Below are 24,456 nucleotides of genomic sequence, written 5' to 3' on the forward strand. Positions count from 1 at the left end.
AAAGTTAAAAATGACAGGTGGAGTCCTCACAGAGCATCTCTCTGACCCCCCCTTTTGCCTCTTCTTTCACTTTTAAGGACTCATAATTAGACTGCACCCACCTGGGTGGCCCCAGATCATCTCTCCGTCTCAAAGTCAGCTGATTAGCAACCTTAATTCCATCTGCAACCCTAAGTCTCTCTTGCCATGTAGAGTAACATATTCACAGGTTCCGGGATTAGGACACGGACATCTTTGCAAAGCTATTATTCTGCCTACCACAAGGCTGTTCCAGTAAAATAGGTCATGCTTCTTGGAAATCTGAAGGGCCCCCAATTTACATAATACTCTCTTAATGGACCGTTGGTAAGTGGTCACCAAGCCAAGGACAAACATTAACTGGCATTGCTCATTTTTATGAAGTGAACACTCAACCGTGATGATTTCCTTCATGAGAAATTGTTAACAGATTCAGCTAAGTCTGCCCAGTTCTTTCATTATTCTGTCTATGTGTCCCCTCTGACTATCTTTCACTGATTTAAAGAGGAAAGCTAATCCTTCTCATAAACAGACTGTAGAAAAATATGACTAACTCTATCACCCCTCACTCAGCATACATGTGTTGTGCATATTAATCAGAAGACAAACTGGAGCCCAGAATTTGAAAGCTGCATGCAGTGGTACCGTGAGTAAGTCTTGTATCCTCACTGCTCCCAGCTGGGGTGATGCAATGACGCCCTGCCTCATATAGGACAGTTTTATTTATTAGATCACATCATCACCAGAAAGAAAAGTTTTCTTTACTGAAAATAGCATAAAGAGACTGTGACAAAAGAAAAGTAAGTCTAATAAAACACTTTGTCCTACTAGAAAATTACTGTTTATGAATAAAATGGTCATTAAACTCTTCAGTTTAAGCCTTGTAGTATCACCGCTCCCACTCATTTTGCTCTGCATGATTCTGACTCTGAACAACCTGTCTACTCATCCTTACGATTGATTTTATGTATTAAGTGATGGCTATATGCCAGGACCCATGCTAGATGCCAGAAGTGAAAATGATAAGGAAGATATACAAACATGTATGAGACTCATTTGAGAGTTCATAATTTAATGGGATAGTTGATTGTAAACAAACAATGGCAAAATAGATAGATAGGTATGATGTTCTGGAAACAAAGGAGGTGAATGATTATTGGCTCTTATAGAACAATTAGAATTTTTCTAACAAAAGAAGCTTTTCATTGAGGAGTGGTATCCAAGGCACAAAAACAAAAAAGAGCATGATGTGACCAACTAATCATGAGATAGGTAGAAGCAGAGGCAAATTAGAGGAAGAAAAAATGCTCGAAAAAATTTGGGAGTATAGGCACTAGGGAGAGCTTAAGAGAGAGAGAGAGAGAGAGAACAGACCAGCAAACTGTGGTATAAGAAGATAGCTTGTCAGCAAGGTGGAAAACATCTGGAAGAAAAAAAAAAAGCAATGTCCCTAGTTTTGCAAAAATATATTCTAGAGAAGATAAGAAGCTAGAACTAAATGAGAGCAAAGAGAGAATAACACATTTGAGAGAGATGTGAGAGGGAAGATTTTCACAATTTTACCAAAGCAATTTGGATTTGAGTGGGTTAAGGACTTCCACCAAAAGTCTTAAAAGCATTAAATTCCCTTGAGGTTTTACCCTAGTCAAATTAAGACTTTTTTTCCCAAAAAAGTGACTTGATTCACTCAACTATTTCATATTTTCACAGAAATCACCGTCATCACCATCATTATTTTATGAGCTATAATTTCATAATTCTTTCCACTTTCTAAGTACTTACATATCATTTGTTCCTCGTACTCACCCCAAATAGTGAGAATAACAGGACTGACCACTCTGACTTCTAAGAAGCCACAGAAAGTACTTCACTTAAGGTCACATAGGTGATAAGTAATATAGTCAAGTCTAAAATGCACATTTTCTGATATCCGTTTCAGATTTTTTTAATTTAATTTAATGCCACACCTATTTTTAAGCATACATTAAAAAAATAAGGTCTTGAGAGTTTAAGTAGCATCAGTCAAGAAAAGACAATGGCTGCTAAATGGTTTGACAGAGAATCAGACTCAGATCTAATTTCAAAGTCCAAGGTCACAGAAGCCATACTTGACTGCTTCCCTACGTACCTGCTAGAGAATTATTAGAGAAGACTTCTTGGAGAAAGCAGCCTCCGAAATGTGTCTTGAAAGATGTATGTAGGCAAGGAGTGATTTTCAAAATGCTTAACAAGCACATCCACGTATGAACCAAAAATGTCAAATAAATGCGCATAAAGAATACAACTGCTCACTTAACATGTGTTGTAAGTGATGGTGAAAATCATCTACGATCTAAATGATCCCCGAAATATTTGATGATTTTTAGAAATCACAGGTATCACTTTCCATTTGGACATAATCACACACCCATACCTAGACACATTCATACTTAAGGAAGACTGTCCAGAAGATACTTCGCGCTTAACTCCTCAAGGAAGGCTGCTACGGCTAAAAAGTACCAACAGAGTTTGCAGGGCCCTAAAGTGCATTTGATTAAAGGTGACCCAAAAGTATTGGAGAAAATTTTCCTTCTTATTCACCACCTTCCTAACCCCCAGAATAGCAGAAAGACAAACCAGCCAATCCTACTTCTGTCTTCCTTAAGTATTTTCGCTCCTCGGTATTTTTAATCACCTCTTGACTACTGCTCCTTTTCTTAAAAACTATCTGAAGATAAAGAAGGGATTTATATACAATCGATCACACGTTCCCCCGTCTACCTCAATATGGTCTTCTGGCACACAGGAAGACGGTTCACGTTGCTCAGAAAATAAATACAAAAAACATGGGTTATCAAAAAGTATTTATCTCTCTAAAACTTTTTTAAAATTTCAGTTGGCCTTTTTTTTTTTCACAAATCATCTTACTCAATTCTTAAATATTCAAACAAATCCTCATTTTCAGGGAGGTTGAGTAAGACACAGTTCATTCCTTCAGGAGTTGTCACAGTTTCTCTAATTTTTAGCTCATTTGTTTAAGTCTTTCCTAGGACTTTCTCTCTCCATTAATTGCATTACACATACCATTTGCTGTCCTCGCTACACCCTCTTAAATTGGGAGTTTCATCATACTACCCAATGGCCCTTTATTTGAGTAGAATTACACTGAAAGCAAAATTCAATAGATTACAACAAAAGCCACAGTCATTCAAAATCAAGGGGAAAATCAGGCTTCTGCGACTGTAGTGCCACTTCAAAAGCCCCAAGATTGGGTCAAGATGAGCCAGGATCATATTTCATTATTTTAAAAGGAGACTACATTCCCAATGCCACCAAATAAAGCAAATAAAGCCTGCTATAGAAGATAATTTAAGGAAGAAAAGGCTATTTTGCCATCTTTCAACTTTTCACAATCATCCAAAGTCCCTTCTACACTTCCTTCATTTCCCCTTTGCCTCCCTCTGACTCCCTCTGCTTGACTACTTGTTATTCTCCATTCTCAGAAAGTTATTGTTAGGCCACTGTTACCCAGTTTGGGACTGGGAGATGGCCCACATTCCCCACCTCAGTGAAACTTTAGGGCCCTCAAATCCCTGAAACTGTCCTAGAATTTGAATTTCTTTTCAAAGTAGAAGAGTAGGCTACATCTCCTTTGCAATCTGGACTTCTAAGGTCTCTTCTTGAAGCAGCCTTAGGGATATTCTCATTATTCATCATTGATTTGGTTCTAAAGATGATCTAAAACATGATAAGTCAAGATTATTTCCTTGCTACCATAATGTAGCTCTCTGGAGTGGGCTGTTGCCCCTAGAAGCCGATATTGAAACAGAAGTGGCTTACTGGCTGGCTCTATAATAATAAATGGCACTCATTAATACAAGTTGTTTGAGGGGTGCTTAGTTGGCTCGGTTGGCTTCGCATCCAACTCTTGATTTTGACTTGATTCATGATTTCAGGGTCAAGAGATTGAGCTCCGCATGAGGCTTTGCACTGGGCTTGGGGCCTGCTCGGGATTCTCTCTCTCTCCCTCTCCCTCTGCACCTCTCCCCACCACCAACCCCCATCTCTATCTCTAAGGAAAAAAAAAAGACAAGTTGTTTGATTGAAATACTGAATAATCATGGCATGCTTGCCATGATATGAGAATAACATCAAAAGCATCTTTCTATATACCCGTCCTTCCCCAACTTTCCTTCAAATAAAATGATAGGCATGAAATCAGGAAAAAGAGAATATTATTTATCTTTCATTTAAGTTTTTCAACAAATATTTATTGAGTAGCTACTGCATACAGGATCTCGTTAAAAAAAAAAAAAAAAGGCAGAGCAACCACTACACTCTTTGGAGCAATGGTAACAGTGCTTACCTGTGTACCTGTTAGGCGGGTCTCATACATTCAAGGTTCTCTGTGTACAAAATTATGCAATGAATGAATCAGAAACCCACTGCTAAAAGCCCCAATATTATCTACTTACCACCAAAATAACCTGTTCTGTGAATTGTGTTTCCTTCTGAAATATTTTTACAGAGAATCAAAATTAAGGTTGCATTTCTACAAGAATAAGTTCATCATTTTTGCAATTATTACTACATATTCCTAATATTACAAAAAATAATATAGTTCAATATCACCTTGACATATGACAAAAATGCCTGAGAATATAGATAAAAATTCAGTAGATAATCTATTATGGTACATTTAAGGACCCAGTCAAAACAATGGAAGGAAATGAACTAATTAGGAAATGAACTAGTAGGAAATTGGGCTTCCAATGATCACGTCAGTGTTGGGAGAGAAAGTCCACATACAGAAGGTTGTGTGTCCAAAGAATAAAAGTAATTCTTTAACTTCTTCTGCATTAATCAGATGCTTTTTAGAGGACCATATTCTGTTTTCCTCACAACATTTTGAAAGTTCTTGAAGAAAAAAGGAGGATGCAAGTGTTAATTTGACATATGGGAAACAACATTTGATAAGAAAATATTAAAAGTCATAGAGCCTAGCAGAGTCTATTAATTTTAAAGGATCAATCTTCTGAAGAACAGTCATCATAGGATGAATCTCCTTTTTAGACTTGTTGAAAATTAAATGGTAAAACAAGCTTTCAGTCTTTGATTGATATTTTAAATCCACCAGAAAAAAATGGAACTTTTTTCATTTACAGTGGGAAGGAACCTAAAAATAAATATGTGCATATATAGTTATATATACACACAAACATGCACACATATTTGCTGCACATGTGCCTACCCTTCTAAGTGCCTTCTCTCACCCTAAAGCACATCAGTGCAGTGATAAAAGGAGTACAGTGAAAGCTATAAAATGAGATACAGTAAAATATTACTAATCTGGCTTAATTATAGGGCCAAATATTTCTAGGTTAGCAAGCATTCAGTTGCCAAAATGTTTTCAAGAAATTAAACCAGTGTATTCCACTCAAGTATATGTAACCAGTATTGATGACATAATTATAAGGAGCTATCTCACTAGTTTTGGAAAATGCATGTGGAAAGTATTTCTAATTAGGAGCAGATATTTGCACCAAGAGAGCAGGATAAAAAGTACCTAAAGTTTGCATCATCTGCCATAGGTGAAAAATCCTGCTTGTGATCTTATTTACATTATGAATAAGATTTATTTAGTACAAATTTTAATACAGTAGGAGCTAAATGAGATTTTTCCGTTTTCCAAACTAATTTCAGAAATCAATAGTTTGAGATAGAGTCGGTAACTAAAAAGCAATTTTTAAAACCTGATGCAAGGTGAAAACATTGAGAATGTACTGAAAAAAAGTGAACTTTACATAGGTAATCAATAAATGGCTGAAAATATTAAATTATAGCTATAAATAAGTATGTGTGACATCTCTACTAAAAACATCCTGGAGTCACACATGCTAAATAGGAGACTTGGTAGTTGTTTTTCCTTCTGTGATTCCATATTACAGTTTCATTTCTTCCCCCCATAGAACAATAAAAAAGCTTCAAAGAAAAGAAAAAGTGGGCTGTGAATGAGAATTCAACATCAGAATCAACTAGTGCATAAAATGATGAAAGAGATTAGAATAATATCAACATTTCTGGGATAATCAATCACTGCAAATGTGTCAGCAAGTGTGAGGCCATACCCTTCTGTCAATACAACCAAGTAGACAATTTGAGTAAGGGAAGAAGTAGAGCGCAGTCAAACATGGCTATCAACACTTCTCTTTCTGTCTCAGAAGAACAAAATTCTGAGGCAAGTTCTTGGAACAAACAGAAATTTATCCAAATGAAAATCAAATGATAAATGCCAAGAGAATATTCTTTCTTTGGAATTCTTTCAGTTCTTCGACTTAACCAGCTGGAATGAATTTTCAAGTAGCATTTTGTTCAGGCTTTTGAAATGAAGGACTTTCCTGTTAATTGGAAAGCTATATTTCATCAAAGATGAAGACAGTGCTCTCTTGGCTTAGTGATTCTCTTTAAAAAAGGGAAGGGGGGGCAAGGCATTTGGTGGATATTTACACTAAACAAATTCCAGAGCATGTATTTCAAGTGTGAAGGACTGAACTGTGAACCTATATACCTAACTAAAGAAAAATGGGGAAAATTCAAATACCAATGTTATTCCAAGCTCTGCATGAAAACTTGCTATTATACAGTGCTCCCTCCTGAGAGGAATATGTAAGGACAGAAAAAAAATTTTAAAAACATTAACTTTCAGAATCAAATATTGATACAACTGAGGTTTATGGTTTTCTAAGGTAAATGAATGGGGTAAGTCACAAATTTAAGCATTCTTTATTGTGTTACTTTAATATGTGTTTTAAAGATGGGGGTAACATGAACTATCAACTCAGAAAGATTTAGAGCAAGAAAATAAAATTAACGAGGGAAAAAATATTTAGGACCCAGATTTTTCAAACCTAGCAGTTTCAACTTAATTGTCGATTAGTGATATGTTGAATACACATTTAAAATGCAAATTGACACAATCAGGCAAACTGATTTATCACAAAGAGCATGAAAGTTTGAAAAAAGAATTAATTATAATGTAATACTAAAGAAATAATGTTTCCAGACTTCTTAAAGGAATAACTCTAGAAGTAGTCTGAATGACAATTATGTACTCTGCTTTAAAATAATTTAATAAGAAGACCTATTCATGATGCTATTTATATACTTTAGGTCTGGCAATATGTGTGCGATAGGAAATTTTTTTGTCAAAGAGGCTATTTTACTGGCCTTCTAAAATATTTGAATTGCTGCAATAGATTTTTCTTTAACTTTTTATTTAAATCCAATGTAATTAACATATCATGTACTATTAGTTTCAGGGGTAGAATTTAATGATTCATCAGCTGCAAATAACACCCAGTGCTCATTACATCACGTGCCCTCCTTACTGCCCATCACCTCATTCCACTATCCCTCCACCCCCCTCCTCTCCAGCAACCCCCAGTTTGTTTACTATAGTTAAGAGTCTCTTACGTTTGCCTCCCTCTCTGTTTTCATCTTAATTGTATTTTTCCTTCCCTTCCCCTATGTTCACCTGTTTTCTTCAATTCCACATATTAGTGAAATCATACGGTATTTGTCTTCTCAGCCTGATTTATTTCACTTAGCATTATATCCTCTAGTTCTATCAACATCATTGCAAATAGCAAAAAGATTTCATTCTTTTGGATGGCTGAATAATATTCCATTGAATATATATACACACACACCACATCTTCATCCATTCATCCATCTGTGGACATCTGGGCTCTTTCCATATTCTGGCTATGGTGGAATGCAATAGATTTTTTTTTAAGGATGATGTGAAAGAAATATTTGACATAAACATTCCACAGACTCACACACACACACACATTTTGTACCTCGAGTTACAAGCTGCTGGTCTATAGCAGCCGCCAGCATGAGCCTGGGATGGGCAATGAGGAGAGTATGTGGTTACTAAAAAGAGAAATACATCAATTCATCTTTTAAATTGTCACTAATAGTTTGAGAAGACGGGTCTAAGCCGAAAATTTCGGGGAGGACATTCATCAGGGCAACCAGGCAGGCTTCAGTGCTGTTTGAAATAGTGGATCCAGCCACACCATTATCTAAATTTCTGAAGGAAAGCAGTATACACATTAATCCCCCTATTTTAAGTTCATAAACAGTATATAAAACAATCAGAATATCATATGCAGAGTCATTTTTTCCATGAGAGACCAGCTGATACTCATTTCACAAACTGGCCATGAAATTCATGGCAAAAGTACTCGATTTGACTGGATTTAATAGGTGAAGTTTATCAGGACACTCACTGACAACAAGTGAAAATCAGAATAAGTTTACTTGCTTATCCAGTAGATACACTTATATAAGACCCAAGATCTAGTTCAAAGCACATTATGCAAACATACTTAGACCACAAAATTTTCAACATATAAATTAATGTGTGCGATTTAGCTTCCAAGAATCTTGTAATCTGACCTAATGTGGTGGATAGAATTTCAAAGTCAAGGATTTTTGCACTGAGAAAAAACAAACACAGAAATTATGCATGTCCAATGAACTTTTAACCAAAAGGTAGTGGATTCAAGAGAAAGAAGCTTACATAAAAGAATACGAAACTTAAAATAGTTACCTAAATAAAATGGTTCTATCAGTTGTAATGCCCTGCTATGTTTTTAAAATATCATAAAATAAGATACGGGATACTCTTTACATTTATAATGAGTAGATTGTAAATAATGCAAATAGTAAAAAAATAATAATAACTTTGGGTGCTTTCTCCTTCGTGCTTTTAACTATTGTTTTAACCCTGATTTATTTACAACAGGAAGACCTGCTCATATGCCCGGTATGCAATATCCAGCCTCTCTAACAGTTTCTTTTGTATTCTAGCTAACGTCCCTCTTCAGTGCAAGGAGTCCAGGCTGGGGTCTAGGCAGCAAAAGCAATGAGATGGAAAAGAGTTACCTCGGGTGAAAGGGCCATGGAAATTTCTGTCAGCACAGAACTAAAATTCAAAATTCCAGATACTGAATCTTCAGTGTGTAATGAAATGATCTAAACAACAGAGGGGAAAAGAAAATCTGTGAAGGCAAATTGAAAATAATCAATTTGTGAGGAAAGTCGTTGACTTGACAAAAGAATTTCTTATGCGGAAGCAGATTATGAAAACAGAAGTTCTAAAAATTCATCATTGTTGATATCTATGATGTTTGCTATAAAATGAAATGATTTACAATAAGAATACCTTTGTGCCTCACTGGGATTTTTACATGTAAACCAGTACAGTTTCTCTCGATAACAAAAGTGTAACAAAATCGTGTCACAAAATATAAAAATCTCTGATCTTTTTATGAGGATTTCAGAAACGTAGCAGGGATAGTTTAAAGGCAAAAATAACATCTCTAAGTTACATGTAAATGAGATAATAGGTAAATAGTGTCCAAAATTCACATATACTATATCCTGGAAAGGGGATGGAAATATTGCAAACTAAGTAGACAGTAGCGATAGGAAAGTAGAGGGGAGAGAATGAGGTGCTGGCTGGTGCAGACACAGAGCATCTCTTCCCAGATGGGTCCAAATGTCGAGGTTAAGGAAGTCTATTCTAAACCATAATTTCTACAAAACTCCGGGTCGTGTCAGGTTAGCCCACATGCTGTCCTCGCCCCACTCTTTTTCCTCAGTAGCTTCTGGTGAAGGAGAGCGAGGCCGCGTTTCTTGGTGTGCTCCTTGGGGTGGGACAGGGCCAAAGGGCACAGGGGTGAAGGGCCTCCCTTTCCCCAGGGTCAGAGGAAGGTTATAGTGAAGCCTGTAGACCTGGGGCTCTCACTCTCGCCTAGGAGTGCACCTGCTGCAGGGCCACCTGGGTGCTGTGGTCACTGAGCTGCGGACTCAAGTTTTAGTGCAGGTCGTGATTGCATCTCAGGGCTGTGAGATCCAGCCCCGCATCCCATTCTGGGTCTGCTTGACGTTCTTTCCCTCTCCTGTGCTCCTGCCCCTCCCCACACTCGCTCGCTCGCCCTCTCTCAAATAAACCTTAGGAGAAGGAGAAGGAGGAGGAGGAGGAGAAGAGGAAGAGTGAAGGAGGAGGAGAACAGGAAGAAGAAGAAGAAGAAGAAGAAGAAGAAGAAGAAGAAGAAGAAGAAGAAGAAGAAGGAGAAGAAGAAGAAGAAGAAAGAAGAAGAAGAAGAAGGAGAAGAAGAAGAAGAAGAAGAAGAAGAAGAAAGAGGAGAAGAGGAAGAGAAGAAGGAGAAAGAAGAAGAAGAAGAAGAAGAAGAAGAAGAAGAAGAAGAAGAAGAAGAAGAAGAAGGAGGAGGAGGAGGAGGAGGAGGAGGAGGAGGAGGAGGAGGAGGAAGAGGAGGAGGAGGAGGGGAAGGAGAAGGAGAAGGAGAAGGAGAAGGAGAAGGAGAAGGAGAAGGAGAAGGAGAAGGAGAAGGAGAAGGAGGAGGATGCCTGGAACCTACAAGTGTCCATTGAACTTTAATTCCCATGACTCTTACTCTTTTTAGAAACAGACCACCCTAGTCATCCTCACCAGGATTACTGCAATAGGCTACTAGTTGGGAGCCTACTGGGCAAAGAGGTTAGAAATAGAAGTCATCTAATCCAGGAAAAGGGGAGAGAGTGACGAAAGTGCCCCTGAAGAAGGGACACAGGGCAGAGAGTTCAACACATAGTCTGAGTTAGAGCAAGGGACGCTAGAGAATCCACTGTAGTGAATGCCTCGGACCTGAGGGATCAGTAAACATAGTGGGTGGTGGTGAGTAGAGTGCTAGGGGGCGAGGAAGCGGAGTAGGAAGCCATGGAAGTGAATGACAAAGTGAGCGGGAGCCAGGACAGGGGACCAGGACCCCGAGTGCCAGGCTAAGACACATGGGTTTGTCCACCGTCACCTCCTAAAATTCACACTCAGTGTCTTACAATCAGGACGGTTTCATTTCGGAATTCCCCAAAGAACGTGACACAAATATATTGCATCTCTTACATGAGTCCTCTTCAACTGGTGGGAAAATGCTGCTTCAATCCTAATATATTGTGATGATCAGAACTATCTATCTTTGCAAAAATGGTTCAAGGTCATTTCCCAAATTAACAGCGTTCGGTAGAGTACTGCTTCTGTGCCCAATTATTTTTCGAGCAATAATTAACCAGAAGCATCTTGGAAGGTAAATAGAAATGCAATTAAATTAATTCAGGTATTAAAAACTATAGGGTCAATAATTTGGGTAGCTTTAAATTCAATTTGGAGAAAACAGTGTCTGCTTACAAATCCATTGTTTCATATATTTTCGCTATATTTGTTATAAATTCCTAGGTTAGAGTAATATCAAGGAGATAAGTATTTCTATTTTATTTTTTTAAAAAGACCAAAGGTCTGAATGCATTTCTCAAGTTAAATCTTCGTGGCAGTCGGAGAGCTGAAAAGGACTTTGGCCTTTCTGACTTCCAGCTGTGCTCTTTCCCTTTGGGTCTTTCTGTGTTAGTGCGGCCCCCATTCCGAAGCATCACAGGTGTATCCACATACCTGAGGGATCTAACTGCTAAAGAAGTTACACTGTAGCAATTTCCCCTCCTCTGCAAACTTTCTCCAGTGATATGTTAACTAAAAGAAATAAAAATAGGAATTTTCATCCTCTATACATAAAAATCAGGTCAATTCTAGATTTACGAATCATAAAATTAACCCCATTTTCACACCATTTGTGCTTTTTTGAAGATAAAAATCCATGCATTTCCAGTTGAACTGCATTCCACATCTAGTGAAGAGACCTAGCAATACATCTTCTATTTTAGCGGCATATTTATTTAATTGGTTTTAGTTATAGATTCAGTGATATGTAGTCCTCTGTCTAGAGTGTGGGATTCATTTTCAGCTTTTTGAGAAAAATTATAACAGCTGGCCTTGGAAGTGGAGCTACTGAAAGCTCAATGGCTCCCCTTAGTGGTGTCCTGCAAGAAATTCAGCAAGAAATAAAGACCTGCGCAGACATCCCTAAACATTCAGAGAACTGATATTCACATTTTGAGTAATTCCTAACAAATAAGGTCTCTCTCTGATTCTAGCTAGGGAAGCAACTTTTTCATTTCTAAGCCTATCACATTTTCAAAGGTAACTTAGCATTTTCTATAGTTTTCATTTTTCTCTTAGAGCTTAAATAAGTAAGACATAATTTAGGAAAAATAATTCAGGACTGTTTCCTTCTCTCTTTGTTCTTCTCTACGTGTTTATTCCTTTTAGTTAATATTTCTATTTGAACACATTTTAAAAAGACAACCTGCCACTAATTTTCATTTCGTATTTAGGTGTCTGTTTCACAGGCACCTGATCAGAAAACTTGCCTTAAAAATTAGTAGCTACAGTATGTCAACAAAATACCATATATATAAATATACTAATTTCCATATTATTAATATATATTAATTTTATATCATTTATATATTAATTTCCATATTATTAATATTTTATATTAATATATTAATTTCCATGTTGATACATTAATTATATGTTATTTATGTATTAATTAGTATATTGATATATTAATTTCCATATATATGGAAATTATTGAGAAACCATGTGATCTGAAATAAATGTTGAGAGTATACATTTAAGGAAATTGGATCTCCTATTGGTCTATAGCTATCACTTCTAATTGTGGCTGCACATCGGAATAAACTCGGGGTGAACTTATTGACTACAGGTTCCTGGTCCCATCGTAACCTACTGAATCATAATCTCTGGAGGTGCGGCCTAGGAATGTGTTTTCCTCAAAGCCATCCATGCCTGGGAACCTGGCCTGCAGAAGGCCCGAGGAGGTGCTTAGATAAATGCCCATGTATTTCTGTATTAATAGGAAATAATTTCAGCATCTCAAAAATATCAATCACTTGTCCAATTATGTGATACTGGTTTGCAGTGAAATCTTAAATAGTATGTGGCTAGGCTGGTCTGCACGGAGATTTTAGCTTTTTTTTTTTTTTTTAAGTTCAGGCTCAGCAATAAATACCTGTCACTGCCTATGCTCCCTCTATGGGTTCTAATTACCTACAAAAGTGTTCCTGAAACTGGAAATAAGGTCACAGGTCGGTGTATCATATTGGCCTTTTCTGAAGTAGTCACAGAAACACCCAAGTTCTGCCCTGCTCTCAGACTCTGATACTTGCTCTTTTCTGGTTTTCAGTATCACTGAGCATCGGGACAAACTCCCAACATGGCAATTGAGTCCTGCATATCATTCCAGCTTCCCTGAGTAATGTCCTATATTTAGACTGTGATCCAACCAAGGAAGTCTACTTTCTCAGTTCCCCAGATTCACCATGCCCTTGCGTGCCTTCGCTGACATGCTGTTCCCTGCCCGACATGCCCTTTTGCCCTCACAGGCCTGGCAAACGCTCACTCGTTTTTTTAAGGCTCCAAGACATCACCCCATCTGGGGAGCCTTTTTCAGTCTGCCTTGCTAGAGGCTAATGCCTTCCTTGCTGTGCTCCCACTAGGAGCTTGTACATGCCTCTCTGCATTTCACCCTTAGCTTGTAACTATAATTATTGCTCGTGTCTCCATGTCTCATCTACATCCCCAAGTTGTAACACACTTTTTGGCATGGAGTAGAAGCTTAATCCATGTTTGTGTAATGAGTTAAAAACATTAGTTTTCATTTCTCCTGTGATTAATGTGTGCCAGGCACCACGCTAAGTGCTTCACAAGCATCTCATGTAATCGTCACATTTAGCAAGTAGTAATGAGTTTTTAAAATTTTAAAATATCAGGGAGCTGATCCTGCAAGATACTAAGGAATTGCCAAGAGTCACCCAGCCGGTTGGTGGCAGACCCAGAATCTGAGCACTGTGCTTTTCTGGCTCTAAAAACAACAATCTTCAACAAACATTGCACCAGAAAGGCTCAGGTCGTACTTGATTCCTCGTGGATGGTCTCTATCCAACATCGCCCTCCTACCTAGAACATGGGGGGGGGGGGATGATGAACATTCTTTTAATCCCGAGGACACTCTACAGCCCAATTCTGGTGCATGTGCGCCTGTGGACGCGTGCATAACCCGCAAATGACGAAACACAAACACGTATGTGAGATTGTAATGTTTGCTTGGTTTGCAAACTCCCCAAAAGAAGCGTAAACAACCATTGACCACTGCAATAAAAAGTCATCAGAATAGAGAGAGAAGTCCCCTTTAATGAAAACCTTACAAAATTTCCCAAATCGCACGTGATTTTTAGTGGGCTTCAGCCACTCTCCTGCATTTCTATTTTATTTCTTGGACGAGAGGAAAATAGATTATTTATGCAAAAGGGTAGTTAGTGCTTCCAACCACTAACACATGGTGTGTAAAAAATAATAATCCCATTTTTCTATTGTGCAATAGCCCTCTGTTGGGCAACAATAATGTACAATGTGCTAGTTTCCTGTTCCTTTACTAGAGCTCCCCTTACACTCACCGCCCAGACCAAATAGTTATTCCTTGGATAATAAAACTATAATACTAAGTTTCATGCTACTTCCAAAAATGTTTCTGCCTGTCTTAAGAAATAATCATATCAGTTTGCTAATAAGCAGAAATGCACTGTAAGCTGAAGTATATTGTCACGTGTGGCTAAAAAACGTATAAATCAATCTGTGGCCAAGAAAGAAACAATATATTCCTTATGTGTTCAGAATATTATGGTTAAGATCACAGCTGTAAGATGTTGGACCATCATCAAGAGAACAATGTCAAACACTGAACTTTTGGATAATTTCCACAAAAATAACATGTTGTTTGGGGTCAGTAGTTTTTTATGGAACTTTGGAATAATTTTCACTGACAATTTTTTTAGAGTTGAACTTGAACACCTCCAAAAGCTTCTTGAAATGGAAATATCATGTAATCTAACCTTTGCAGCCATGTCCTTCTGAAAACCAGCACATATCATGAAAACCAGCATTTCTCTCTCACCTTGTATGGTTTCATGAAAATTAAATTACGCTGCATATTCGGGAAGGTAAATTTACCCTTCGGTTTTCTCTGTTCAGTTATCAAGTTCAAGTCAACACTTTAAATGTGTTGTAATTAAAGCCAGGATGAGAAAAGAAACAAGCAACAACAACAACCAAAAAAAAAAAAAAAAAAAAGGATTCCTTCCACAGAAATTTTATCAATCCAGCAAATTCTTTCAAGTGAAAAGAATAATGGAATTGGTCAACCAGTGTACAAATAGTTCAGCTCCAGCCATCATAGCCAGCTCTGACATTTTTTTGTTCATCTCTACATACCAAAAACAATTCGACTGATACTTGTGTGACAGTGGTACGAAGTCTCATTTTTGTTAGCTGCCTTTTTTAGAGTCCAGAATATGGAGGTGCATTATGCTGGGCCCAACAAGGCAAGTTTTCATAAAGTAGTTGGAAGGTTTTATAAATATAGTCTCAGACAAAGCTAGTTGTGGCATAAAATCATTAATCCAAGGAGATTTTGTTGGCCCGAGATACATGTGCAGTATTAATAATATTGCTCCCTACAATTCTGTAACCTGAGCTCAAGAAGCAGAAAGCCAAACCACTGAGTTCAATATTTGCAGCCTATTTCAGGACATGAAAATATTTCGGTTCTCGCATACAAATAAATTCTCCAAAATGCTTTGTCCAAAATGATTTTTTGTAGACAGATACTAATTTCAAACTTTACATGGCTCAGCCTGTAGGGAGGGATGCACATTATCAGAATTGGTCCCACATCAAGGAGTAGTCGGTTCCTAGTTTTCATTTCCTAAAGATATTGATTCAATCCAGTAATTCCTCATTGGGAATATATATATATATATATAGCGGTGGATGTTACAAAAACCAGGCCCTCAGAAATTATTTTGCACTGTTGACTATATAGTTATAATGTTTACATGAGAATAAAATACCTAGGTGATTTGCTGTCTATAAATAAATGAAAACAAGAAGCAAGACAAGAAAAATAAAAAAGTAAATGAAAACAATCCATCCAATTTGGTGCAAGTCTGGTGCACTCTGCTCAAATTACTCTCTTCCCCTAAAACTCTTAGCACTTTCCTGATGCCAACAGAATGAATCTCAGTTCTTCACCCCGGCTCCAGTCTACTTTGCGGTATGCCTTCCCACATCAGATCCTTTAAAGTCGTGTGGATTCCACTTTTTAAAATAACCCCGTACTGTGAACCTGACGTGAATCCATGCCTCAAACCCAGTTCAAGATCAGGGTTGTCCACGGAACCCAGTATATATCCGATAAATACTCACTCACTTGAGTAACAGAGATGCAATGTTCCTGCCCTCACAGCTGACGGCGTAGGGTTATTGATAAGTTATAGTTACCACCGCTCCGGCATGTGATTGCAGAGGAAATCAATTTCACCATATAAACATTTGTGCTGAAATAAAGTACAGTTAGGGATGCCTGGGTGGCTCAGTGGTTGAGCCTTTGCCTTCAGCTCAGGGTGTGATCAGTCCCGCATCGGGCTCCCCACAGGGAGCCTGCTTCTCCCTCTGCCTGAGTCTCTGCCTCTGTGTGTGTGTGTGTCTCAGGAATAAATAAAATCTATTTTTTTTTATTTTTTTTAAATTTAAAAAAAGAAAGTACAGTTATCCTGGTATTCACATATTTGTTATGTAAAGCAACTGCCTTTTTGTAGATGGCATGCGGTTATATCAGCAGATTGCAAATCTGTAACTGCTCCTTGGAAATTTTGAATACGAAGTCATGTCTTAAACAGGAGCCAGATAACATAATATACAGGTCAAAAATCCCTTACATGGCAAGAAATCTTATCAAAACTTTATGTAAAATACTCGTAGACTAACTATTATGTAAAATAATCACCAAACGTTAAGTATAGAACTCTCTACTGTTCAAAACTACTGTATTATTAATTGCTTCATTATATTTTGTGCTCCACGTTCACATTTCTGGAAATGTAATACAGATTTAATGAAAAGTAGCTGAGTGAACCATTTAAATAGTAGGTACTTGGTACCTATGGGTATGATAGGCAACCTAAGAGAAATTTAATTCGTTTTTTTTTTTCTTTCTTTTTTTTTTTTTTACGACTTAGAATAACCAAATAGAACATGATTGAATGTATTTTTAAAAGGTGTCTTCTTTCATTTCAGGAAAAAAAGGAAGGGAGAGGAAAAGGAAAAAACCCAATAAGGAAGAGAGTAAGGACGCAGTACCTGACAACAAAGGTCTGGAACCCAGCAGAGAAACCCCGGAACCACGAGAAAACAAAGACAAACAGCAGCAGAAGAAGCGAAAGGTCCAAGATAAACAACAGAAATCGGTATCAGTCAGCACTGGACACTAGAGGGTCCCATGAGAGCGTTGTAAACTCAGATGCTGCTATCTCAGCCAGATGCCCAGGACAGGTGCTCTAGCCGTTAGGACCACAAATGGACAACGTGTCAGTTACTGCTCAGTCTAAACAACATTCCAAATAGTCGCTATACTCTTCATACAAGCATAGTTCACAACAAAGAGCCAAAAGTTCAAAGAAGGGATGTTTTCAAATGGTTCTCTTACGTGCTTCTGTGCATTTCTAAGAGACGAGAAGTTTTGTACATAATGACCGATAGGCTGTAAGATGTACAGCGTCACGATGACATCTGGAGAAGCAACATCTTTTCCCTATAAAAATAAGTTTCCAAGTTACTGCTTTAAGAAGCGAAAGATAGTTGTGCAAACTCAGAGACGCAGTATCCCTTCAGCGCAAATAAGACATCAGGGAAGAGGAACACCTTTCAAAGAACAGTGTCGTTGTGTCCAGGAGATCTAGAGAGTGCTCAGATATTAGGGCCTGGCCTTGGGAATCCTAGGAGTGATCACCGCAGGAACACCTGCTTTCAGATTGGTTCTATCGCCCTCACCCTGTCCTTCCGCAGGAAACGTGAGGGCGTACACCAGAGCTAAGCATCCTGTCCGGGAGTGGAGAAGGGCACAGTGTGGAAGACACCGTAGCGCTGGAGATGACTTCTGGGCCTCACAGAGCTGTGAAGGGTTGGGATTACCTGGAACAGGTCTCCAGTCGATGTCAGCACTGTGCCGTTCAGCCTCTGCTACCCCCTGGGTTCTAGAAGTCTGTAAACATGTACCTATAACTTCCAAAAGCAAAAATCATACTTACTAGAAGAAAATTCTGATCTCATAGAAAACGAGAACTAGAGCAAAGGAGACTAGAACATGTTTGCAAGGTCGTGTGTTTTCGGAGGGAAAGACGATTTTAATTACCTGCTTCATGGTCCACCTGGAACTAAAAGGGATACTACTTTCTAACAAGGTGTATCTAGTAGGGGGGAAAGCCACCACAATAAATATATTTGTTGATAGTTTTTAAAGCTTTGTTCCTTTTGTTTCATTGCTTGTTCTTTTGGCAAATTGTCACTCTTACAGACTCGTGAACTAGGAAACAGGATTCTGTAGCCTGTGTAATCTGAACATATTACCCTTTCTCAGTGTTTGCTTTTTGGAATCCACCTTTATGGAAGTAGGTAGAGATTTACTTAGAGGACATTAGGAGATATTTATTCAACTTTTCTCTTAATCAACAAAACTCTAATTATAGATGCGTAGGCCTCCCGAAATGATTTCACTGCCCCCCCCCCCCCGCCAACCCCCGCCTCCCCGCACCTCCTTCTTTGCTTAGAAATGATCCTCTTTCCTTGTATGTCAGTTCCTCTGCATCTTGAACATTTGGCCTTTTCTTCTCCATATTTTCTCAGTCTGTGGATCTCTTTTGGAGATTGAAGTCATCCTAGCTGAAGGCCTCGCCAGTGTTTCACAGAGGACACAGCCAGCCCGGGGCAGGACGAGGCATCTCTGAGCAAGCGGCACAGCATCTCGTGGCACACCTTGGCCTTCCTGTTGTAATGGAAGGACGCACAGCTGCTCTGCCCACTACACTTCCTAGCCCCCTAACGATCGATGATTCCTGAAGAATTGGCAACTCAGTCTGGCTTCTGGCTGCCTATCTCTGGTCACTCTTTTTCCACCAACTGTACTGTTCACGTGAACTGCTTGGCTTAATTCGTTTTCCACTTCTCTTGTTGTCTTCCAAGATATAAAATTTTTGAATGATGCATTTCTGTTTCTTACTTTGGTGTTTTCTTTCCTAGTCTGCATGAGACGAGTGTTTCAACTAACTAGATCTAGTCCCAATGTACAAAAATGATTCTATTTTCAACCACAACTTATATCGCCAAGGAGAAATAAACCTTTTTCTACAAAACTATATTAAGTGGAAGTAGATTCCCATGTTCTAGAACTTTTGGATGGTTTCAGACTTCATCTTTGTCCTCAGTCTTATCTAGTCAAGCATAAGTGGCCAAATTATTCATCTCTTTCTATGTCAATCATTGTCTCCATTCTTTCAAAAAGCAATTACCAGGAAGGTCTGTGCCTGTTAACGCAGTGCTGGAAAAAAAGTCAAGTTAACCAGGACCTAAGGGTGGTGGCAATGACTATCAGTCTTCCTGTGTGTTTTGACTCAAGACTTTTACCCTGAGGTCCTCCAGAAAACAGCAGATAATCTAAACCCTTGATGTAGCACTTAAATAAAGGTAGAATTATTACAAAGGGGAAAAAATGAAAATTAGCATTAATATTCCTAGTTTGGGTGAAATATAAATGAAGACAAAGATAACATCAATTTTAAATGTACCTGTAATAGATCTTGAGGCACATGGAAACAGTATGATCTTCAAACTGGCAGCCTACTCAACCCCGAGCAGAAACTCACGATCAACTTCTGTACATTTCCCCCACCAGTCACCGAAGGCATTAACTTTCTGCTCTGATTATGTTCCTGGGATCTGGTGACCTGTTGGTGGTAATGGATGGCTGGTAAATTCTTGGTTCAAAGAGAATCGCAAGAGTGCAGCGACTGTCAATCTGTGTCTGATCCACACTCCTGGCCTCCAAAGTCCACTCTATGACTGAGGGTAGGTCCGTCTTCCATCGTCAAAGTGAGGTTTCAGCCCCAAATGTTAACCACTGGCAAATCACCTGAGTGCTCTGGGCTCCCATTTTCTTAAGTGCAGTGTGAGAGAGGTGGGCTGGAGGTGATCGCTGGCGGGGAGCATGGGATCCCTCTCTTAGTTCGGGGTGATGCCCTCATGAGTCATCACCAGTGACAGTGTCCTCCAGGTTCCTCAACTCTGCTCTTTCCCCAAAGTGAAAATGTATAGGCTCATAAAGGGTACAGATTGCACTCTGATGTCATTGAATTACAAACTGTTCACGTGAGAGGTTATTAAACTATTGAAACGAGTAACACTGAGAAGGAAAACAAGGAATATGTCAATACAAGTAATGCAAGGAAGGTTTCAAGATATCCTCACAAAGGGAGAGCCCAAAGAAAGCGAGAGGTTCTCTATATAGAGCTGAAGTCAGGCAGTCTGTGTCAACATCTCAGTCTGCTACTTAACTGTCATTCCCTGTGTGACCTTGAGCTAGTTGAACGGTCTTCATTCCGCATCTGCAAAAATGGAAATGGCAACACCTACCTGGGAAAGTTGTTAGGAGAATTAAAAGTCCCATCACTCAATATAATAGTAACTATTCTCTATACAAATAACTATCACTGAAAAGTAGTGATTAACTTCACAAGTCACACATATAAACCAACTTTATTTCTTAAGTAATGATGAATGATACTATCCTTATAAATGTACACATGTAATAATTTCAAGGTATATGGGTAAGAATCACAGACATGAAATCAATAATAAGTAACTAAAATGCCAACACCAATTTTGGCTTGAACCCACTTAAAACTGAGAAGTTACTCAGTCTTTAAAGTACACATATGAATTGTATCAGTGAACATACACACCTGCTTTCCCATTGATATATTTTAATAGCAGAGGAGCTATCTCAAAACAACGGCAACCATTGCTCTGCAAACTCGGAGAGAAGAGTCCTCGTTTTGAGACTGATTTGTTACTTCTTATAATACAGAGTTCATCTGGAAGCCAAACCTATCCTCCACTGAAAGAATAAAATTAAATAAAGCTGGTGGTCAGATCACTTGAGACACTTCCCATTGTTAGCATAGCACTTCGTCTCATCAAGCGAGATGTATTCTTTTTTATTATATTTCTAAATTTATCAGGAAAACAAGAAACAAGACAAAAGAAAACTGTACCTCCTTTGTGCTAGCCACTCACCCTTTGACTAAGTTATATCATGTAATTGTCCCAAAAGCAGTCTAACAGAGTCACTGATCTCTTTGTTTTAAAAATGAGGAAATTGGGGCACTGGCAAGTGCCCGAAGTCACACAAGTAGCAACCAGTGAGCCTTGAGGCCCCTCTCAGCTCGGCCTGAGTCCAAAGCCCATGCTCCTTTTTCTTACATCGGATTTATTATTAATTCCAAGAATGTCTGTGATACACAGTATGAAAGTATTTTCCTGTGATCTGAATTAGTACCTCATGAAAAAGTACCTAAGATATCAAATCCTAGAGGCCCTCACCCAGGGTAAGTCTCAAAGCTGAATGTGTGTGTGTGTGTGTGTGTGTGTGTGTGTGTGTGTGCGCGCCTACATCTGTGTCTACACAGCTGTGTGTGAGCTCCAGACGGCCTGCGGACTGGCTGGTGGGAGAGTGGATGCGGGGAGGCAAGCATGTTCATAAAGGAGAACCGAGAATTATGTGCATCAGAAAAAGACCAAAGTTTAACCAGAAAGGGAGCAGCAGGTATGGCTCCCTGGGACCGTTTTGGGGTGCTAGAGCCCTTTGGGACTGTGGACTGAGCCCCAGCTTGGCTCTCTCTCAGTGTAAGCAACATGTTTGCCAACACCACCACCTTTTCCTGGGGTCCTTGTTCAGGATTAAAATGATACAGGAAGAACCATCAAGTTTCTCTCACTTGTTGGAGCCACCAAAACAGCTTCCTTCAGATAATGCCTCACTTTCTTCCATATTCAGGATCAATATTTTAATTGTTACACGCCTTTTCTTGTCCATCCTGTCTCTTAAGCATTTCAGAGATCCACATACCCATCATATAAACAGGTTTTAAAAAAAAAAAAAAAAGAAGGAAGGAAGGAAAAAAGGGAGGGAAGGAAGGAAAACAGCAAGAAACAGTAACAACTTTAATTCATAGTCATGAAAATATAGTTGTAAGAGTACCTCAACTAGTAAAAATATTTCATTGGCCGGAAAACTGGCGACATGATTTCAGAAGACAGAATGACATGACCGTAAAAGAATCTGACATATCAACAGTTTGAGAAATTATCTTACGCTTCTGTGTCTACAGCTGTAGGCAGTGAAAGATGCTGCTGAAAACCACATTGAGGCAATCCCATATGTCATCTACTAAATCATCTACTAGAGGTGATATTTTACTTTTAAAAATAAAGAATTGGCAAATACGGATTAGAAAAAAATGTAAGCTAAGCTGAATAATAAGTGTAATTACCAAAGGTTTCTTGCTAATCAAGGTTCAACTGATGAGCTACACTATTGACATCAATTACTATTCTAGTGATCTATCAAATTCCCATCGCAAATAGATTTTAAGCAAGAAGATAGAGTTTTTCAACCAGTTTAATAACTCATTAAAAAAGTTTACAGAAGCATCTACCTCTATAATAAATCAAAATAATATAATACATGTATAAGTCCTTTGAAATTGTAAACACAATAAATATATAAGCTACTATGGTCTTTAGCCAGTCACTAGCTGCAGCAACGGATTGCTTTTCCTCATCCCTCCCACTGTGGACTTCACTGGAAACTGTATTCCTAGAGGAAATTATCCATATATTTCCTAAGAAGGAGTTAATGACAGCATTAATGCTTGAGGTGACCATGGATAAGAATGCGGCATGCAGCCTTTCCTTCTGGTATATTTTTCTTTAACTGCTGAGCTACGTCAAAAATGGGGCAGGAGACACCACCTCACTTTGTAAGTTTTGTGGTGCCCAGACTAGGGACATTTTTGAGTCATTTAATGGTACTCTGGGCGCTCTCTTTCCCCCAGATCATGTATACTCTTGGTTGGTCCCAACCTCCCAAGAGGTAGGACGCTCTGTAACAGCTCAGTCAACCATCAACCGTCTGGCCATGACAGTCACAAGATTTGAAAGAAAGAAAAGAAAAATTTCTAATCGTGAAAAGAATGAGGGCCCTTACTTTCATCCCTATAGCTACTCTGTGATAACCATTCACTGCTTCTCCCCTAGAGTGCTAAGCCAAGAGAAAAAAAGAAGAAAAAAAAAAAAAAAGGCCACACTCCTAGCCTTCAGGCACTGGCTCTCCCTGGTGGCAATGTCAATTGTCCTAGCCTTTGGCCTCTTTCCCTACTTTGGTCCTGTACTTTTCATATGTATGTTTTTTGGTTGACTGGTTTGAGAACAAAAAATATGACCTAATGATTTAAAAATAAATCTAAGAACAGGTTGGAAAAGAAATCATTTAGTAAGTTCCTCTACTCTTAATATGAAACTAAGGGAAAGAATATTATATACACTTCTTAAAGCAGTATTTTAATAAAAACAAAACAAAAGGAAACTAGGAAAACAAAAAAATTAAAAACCCTTGATATTTAACATCCAAGGAAATGTCTTCATGTGGTGACTTTTTAGAACAGGTCCCATCTATCACTAAGTTTGCTCCTACTGATCTTTTTCCCTGTGATAAAAAAAAAAATGGTTACAACTCACTTTAGGACACACCGAATACTACAGGAAAATAGATTTTAGCTTGATCCAAACCAGCAGTGAGAATACTTTATGATTCCAAAAAGACATAGACAAGCAGAATCCACTTAGGAAGGAGTCACTTTCACGCAAGTGAATTCTAGTTTTCTCGATTGCCATCCTAGTCTCCTTTTGAATGTTGGAGGTTTTAGGAAGGGAGGGGAGGAAATGAATTATTGGGGTAAACCAAGATTTCCCCTTGTTGATTATGGAATATTTAAAGCATAGCTTAATATACAACATGTGAAAGGGCCAAGAGAATAAAGCTTAATCTGTATATCCATATGATCCAATCGAATTCGCAATGGTATTATTTATAGAAGAGATCATTGGAATGTGCTGTTCCAGGTCTCCAGATTTCCAAATTTATTATGAAAATTATCCTTTCTGCAATCTTCAAAATAGATTGTTGGATCATGGACATTCTGCAATCCTAAGCAATTTGAAATTCCGGGCCAGTAGGAGCTTCCTTGCCTCTACCTGTCCCATTCTCCAAAGCAACCAGTCAATTGGATCATAAATAAAGACCAAATTGACAAAGAATAATTAAAAATTAATAAACTTAGAAATTGCTATGGAAAGGCATCATCTGTTTCAGGTTGAATACTTTGGGAACTAAGCCACTTTGGGAAATGAATATAAAACCAGTCAGTAGAGCTACTCCCTCCGTTTGTCTGTTCGGGCTCCTACCATGTAATACCAGAGCCTGGCTAGTTTATAGGTACCACTTCTGGAGGCTGCAAGGCCAAGATCAA

The 24,456-nt window shown here is 38.5% G+C and overlaps 1 protein-coding gene across 3 annotated transcripts in view; it reads left to right on the plus strand.

Moving 5' to 3' along the window:
- The window catches only part of RSPO3 (R-spondin 3), an 83,642-nt gene extending 64,565 nt beyond the window's left edge, over positions 1–19,077 (plus strand). For 2 of the 3 annotated variants that reach the window (XM_077902584.1, XM_077902586.1), the window contains exons 5-6: positions 17,114–17,283; positions 18,719–19,077. In XM_077902584.1, the coding sequence (XP_077758710.1) occupies positions 17,114–17,283; positions 18,719–18,754 (206 nt within the window). In that variant the 3' untranslated portion in view covers positions 18,755–19,077. Of the gene's footprint in view, positions 1–17,113; positions 18,335–18,718 lie in introns of those variants that run through there. The other variant, XM_077902585.1, reaches the window with a different exon arrangement.
- The last annotated feature ends 5,379 nt before the right edge of the window (positions 19,078–24,456 follow it).

This window comes from Canis aureus, chromosome 1, assembly GCF_053574225.1.
Source record: "Canis aureus isolate CA01 chromosome 1, VMU_Caureus_v.1.0, whole genome shotgun sequence".
Classification (NCBI taxonomy): Eukaryota; Metazoa; Chordata; class Mammalia; order Carnivora; family Canidae; genus Canis; species Canis aureus.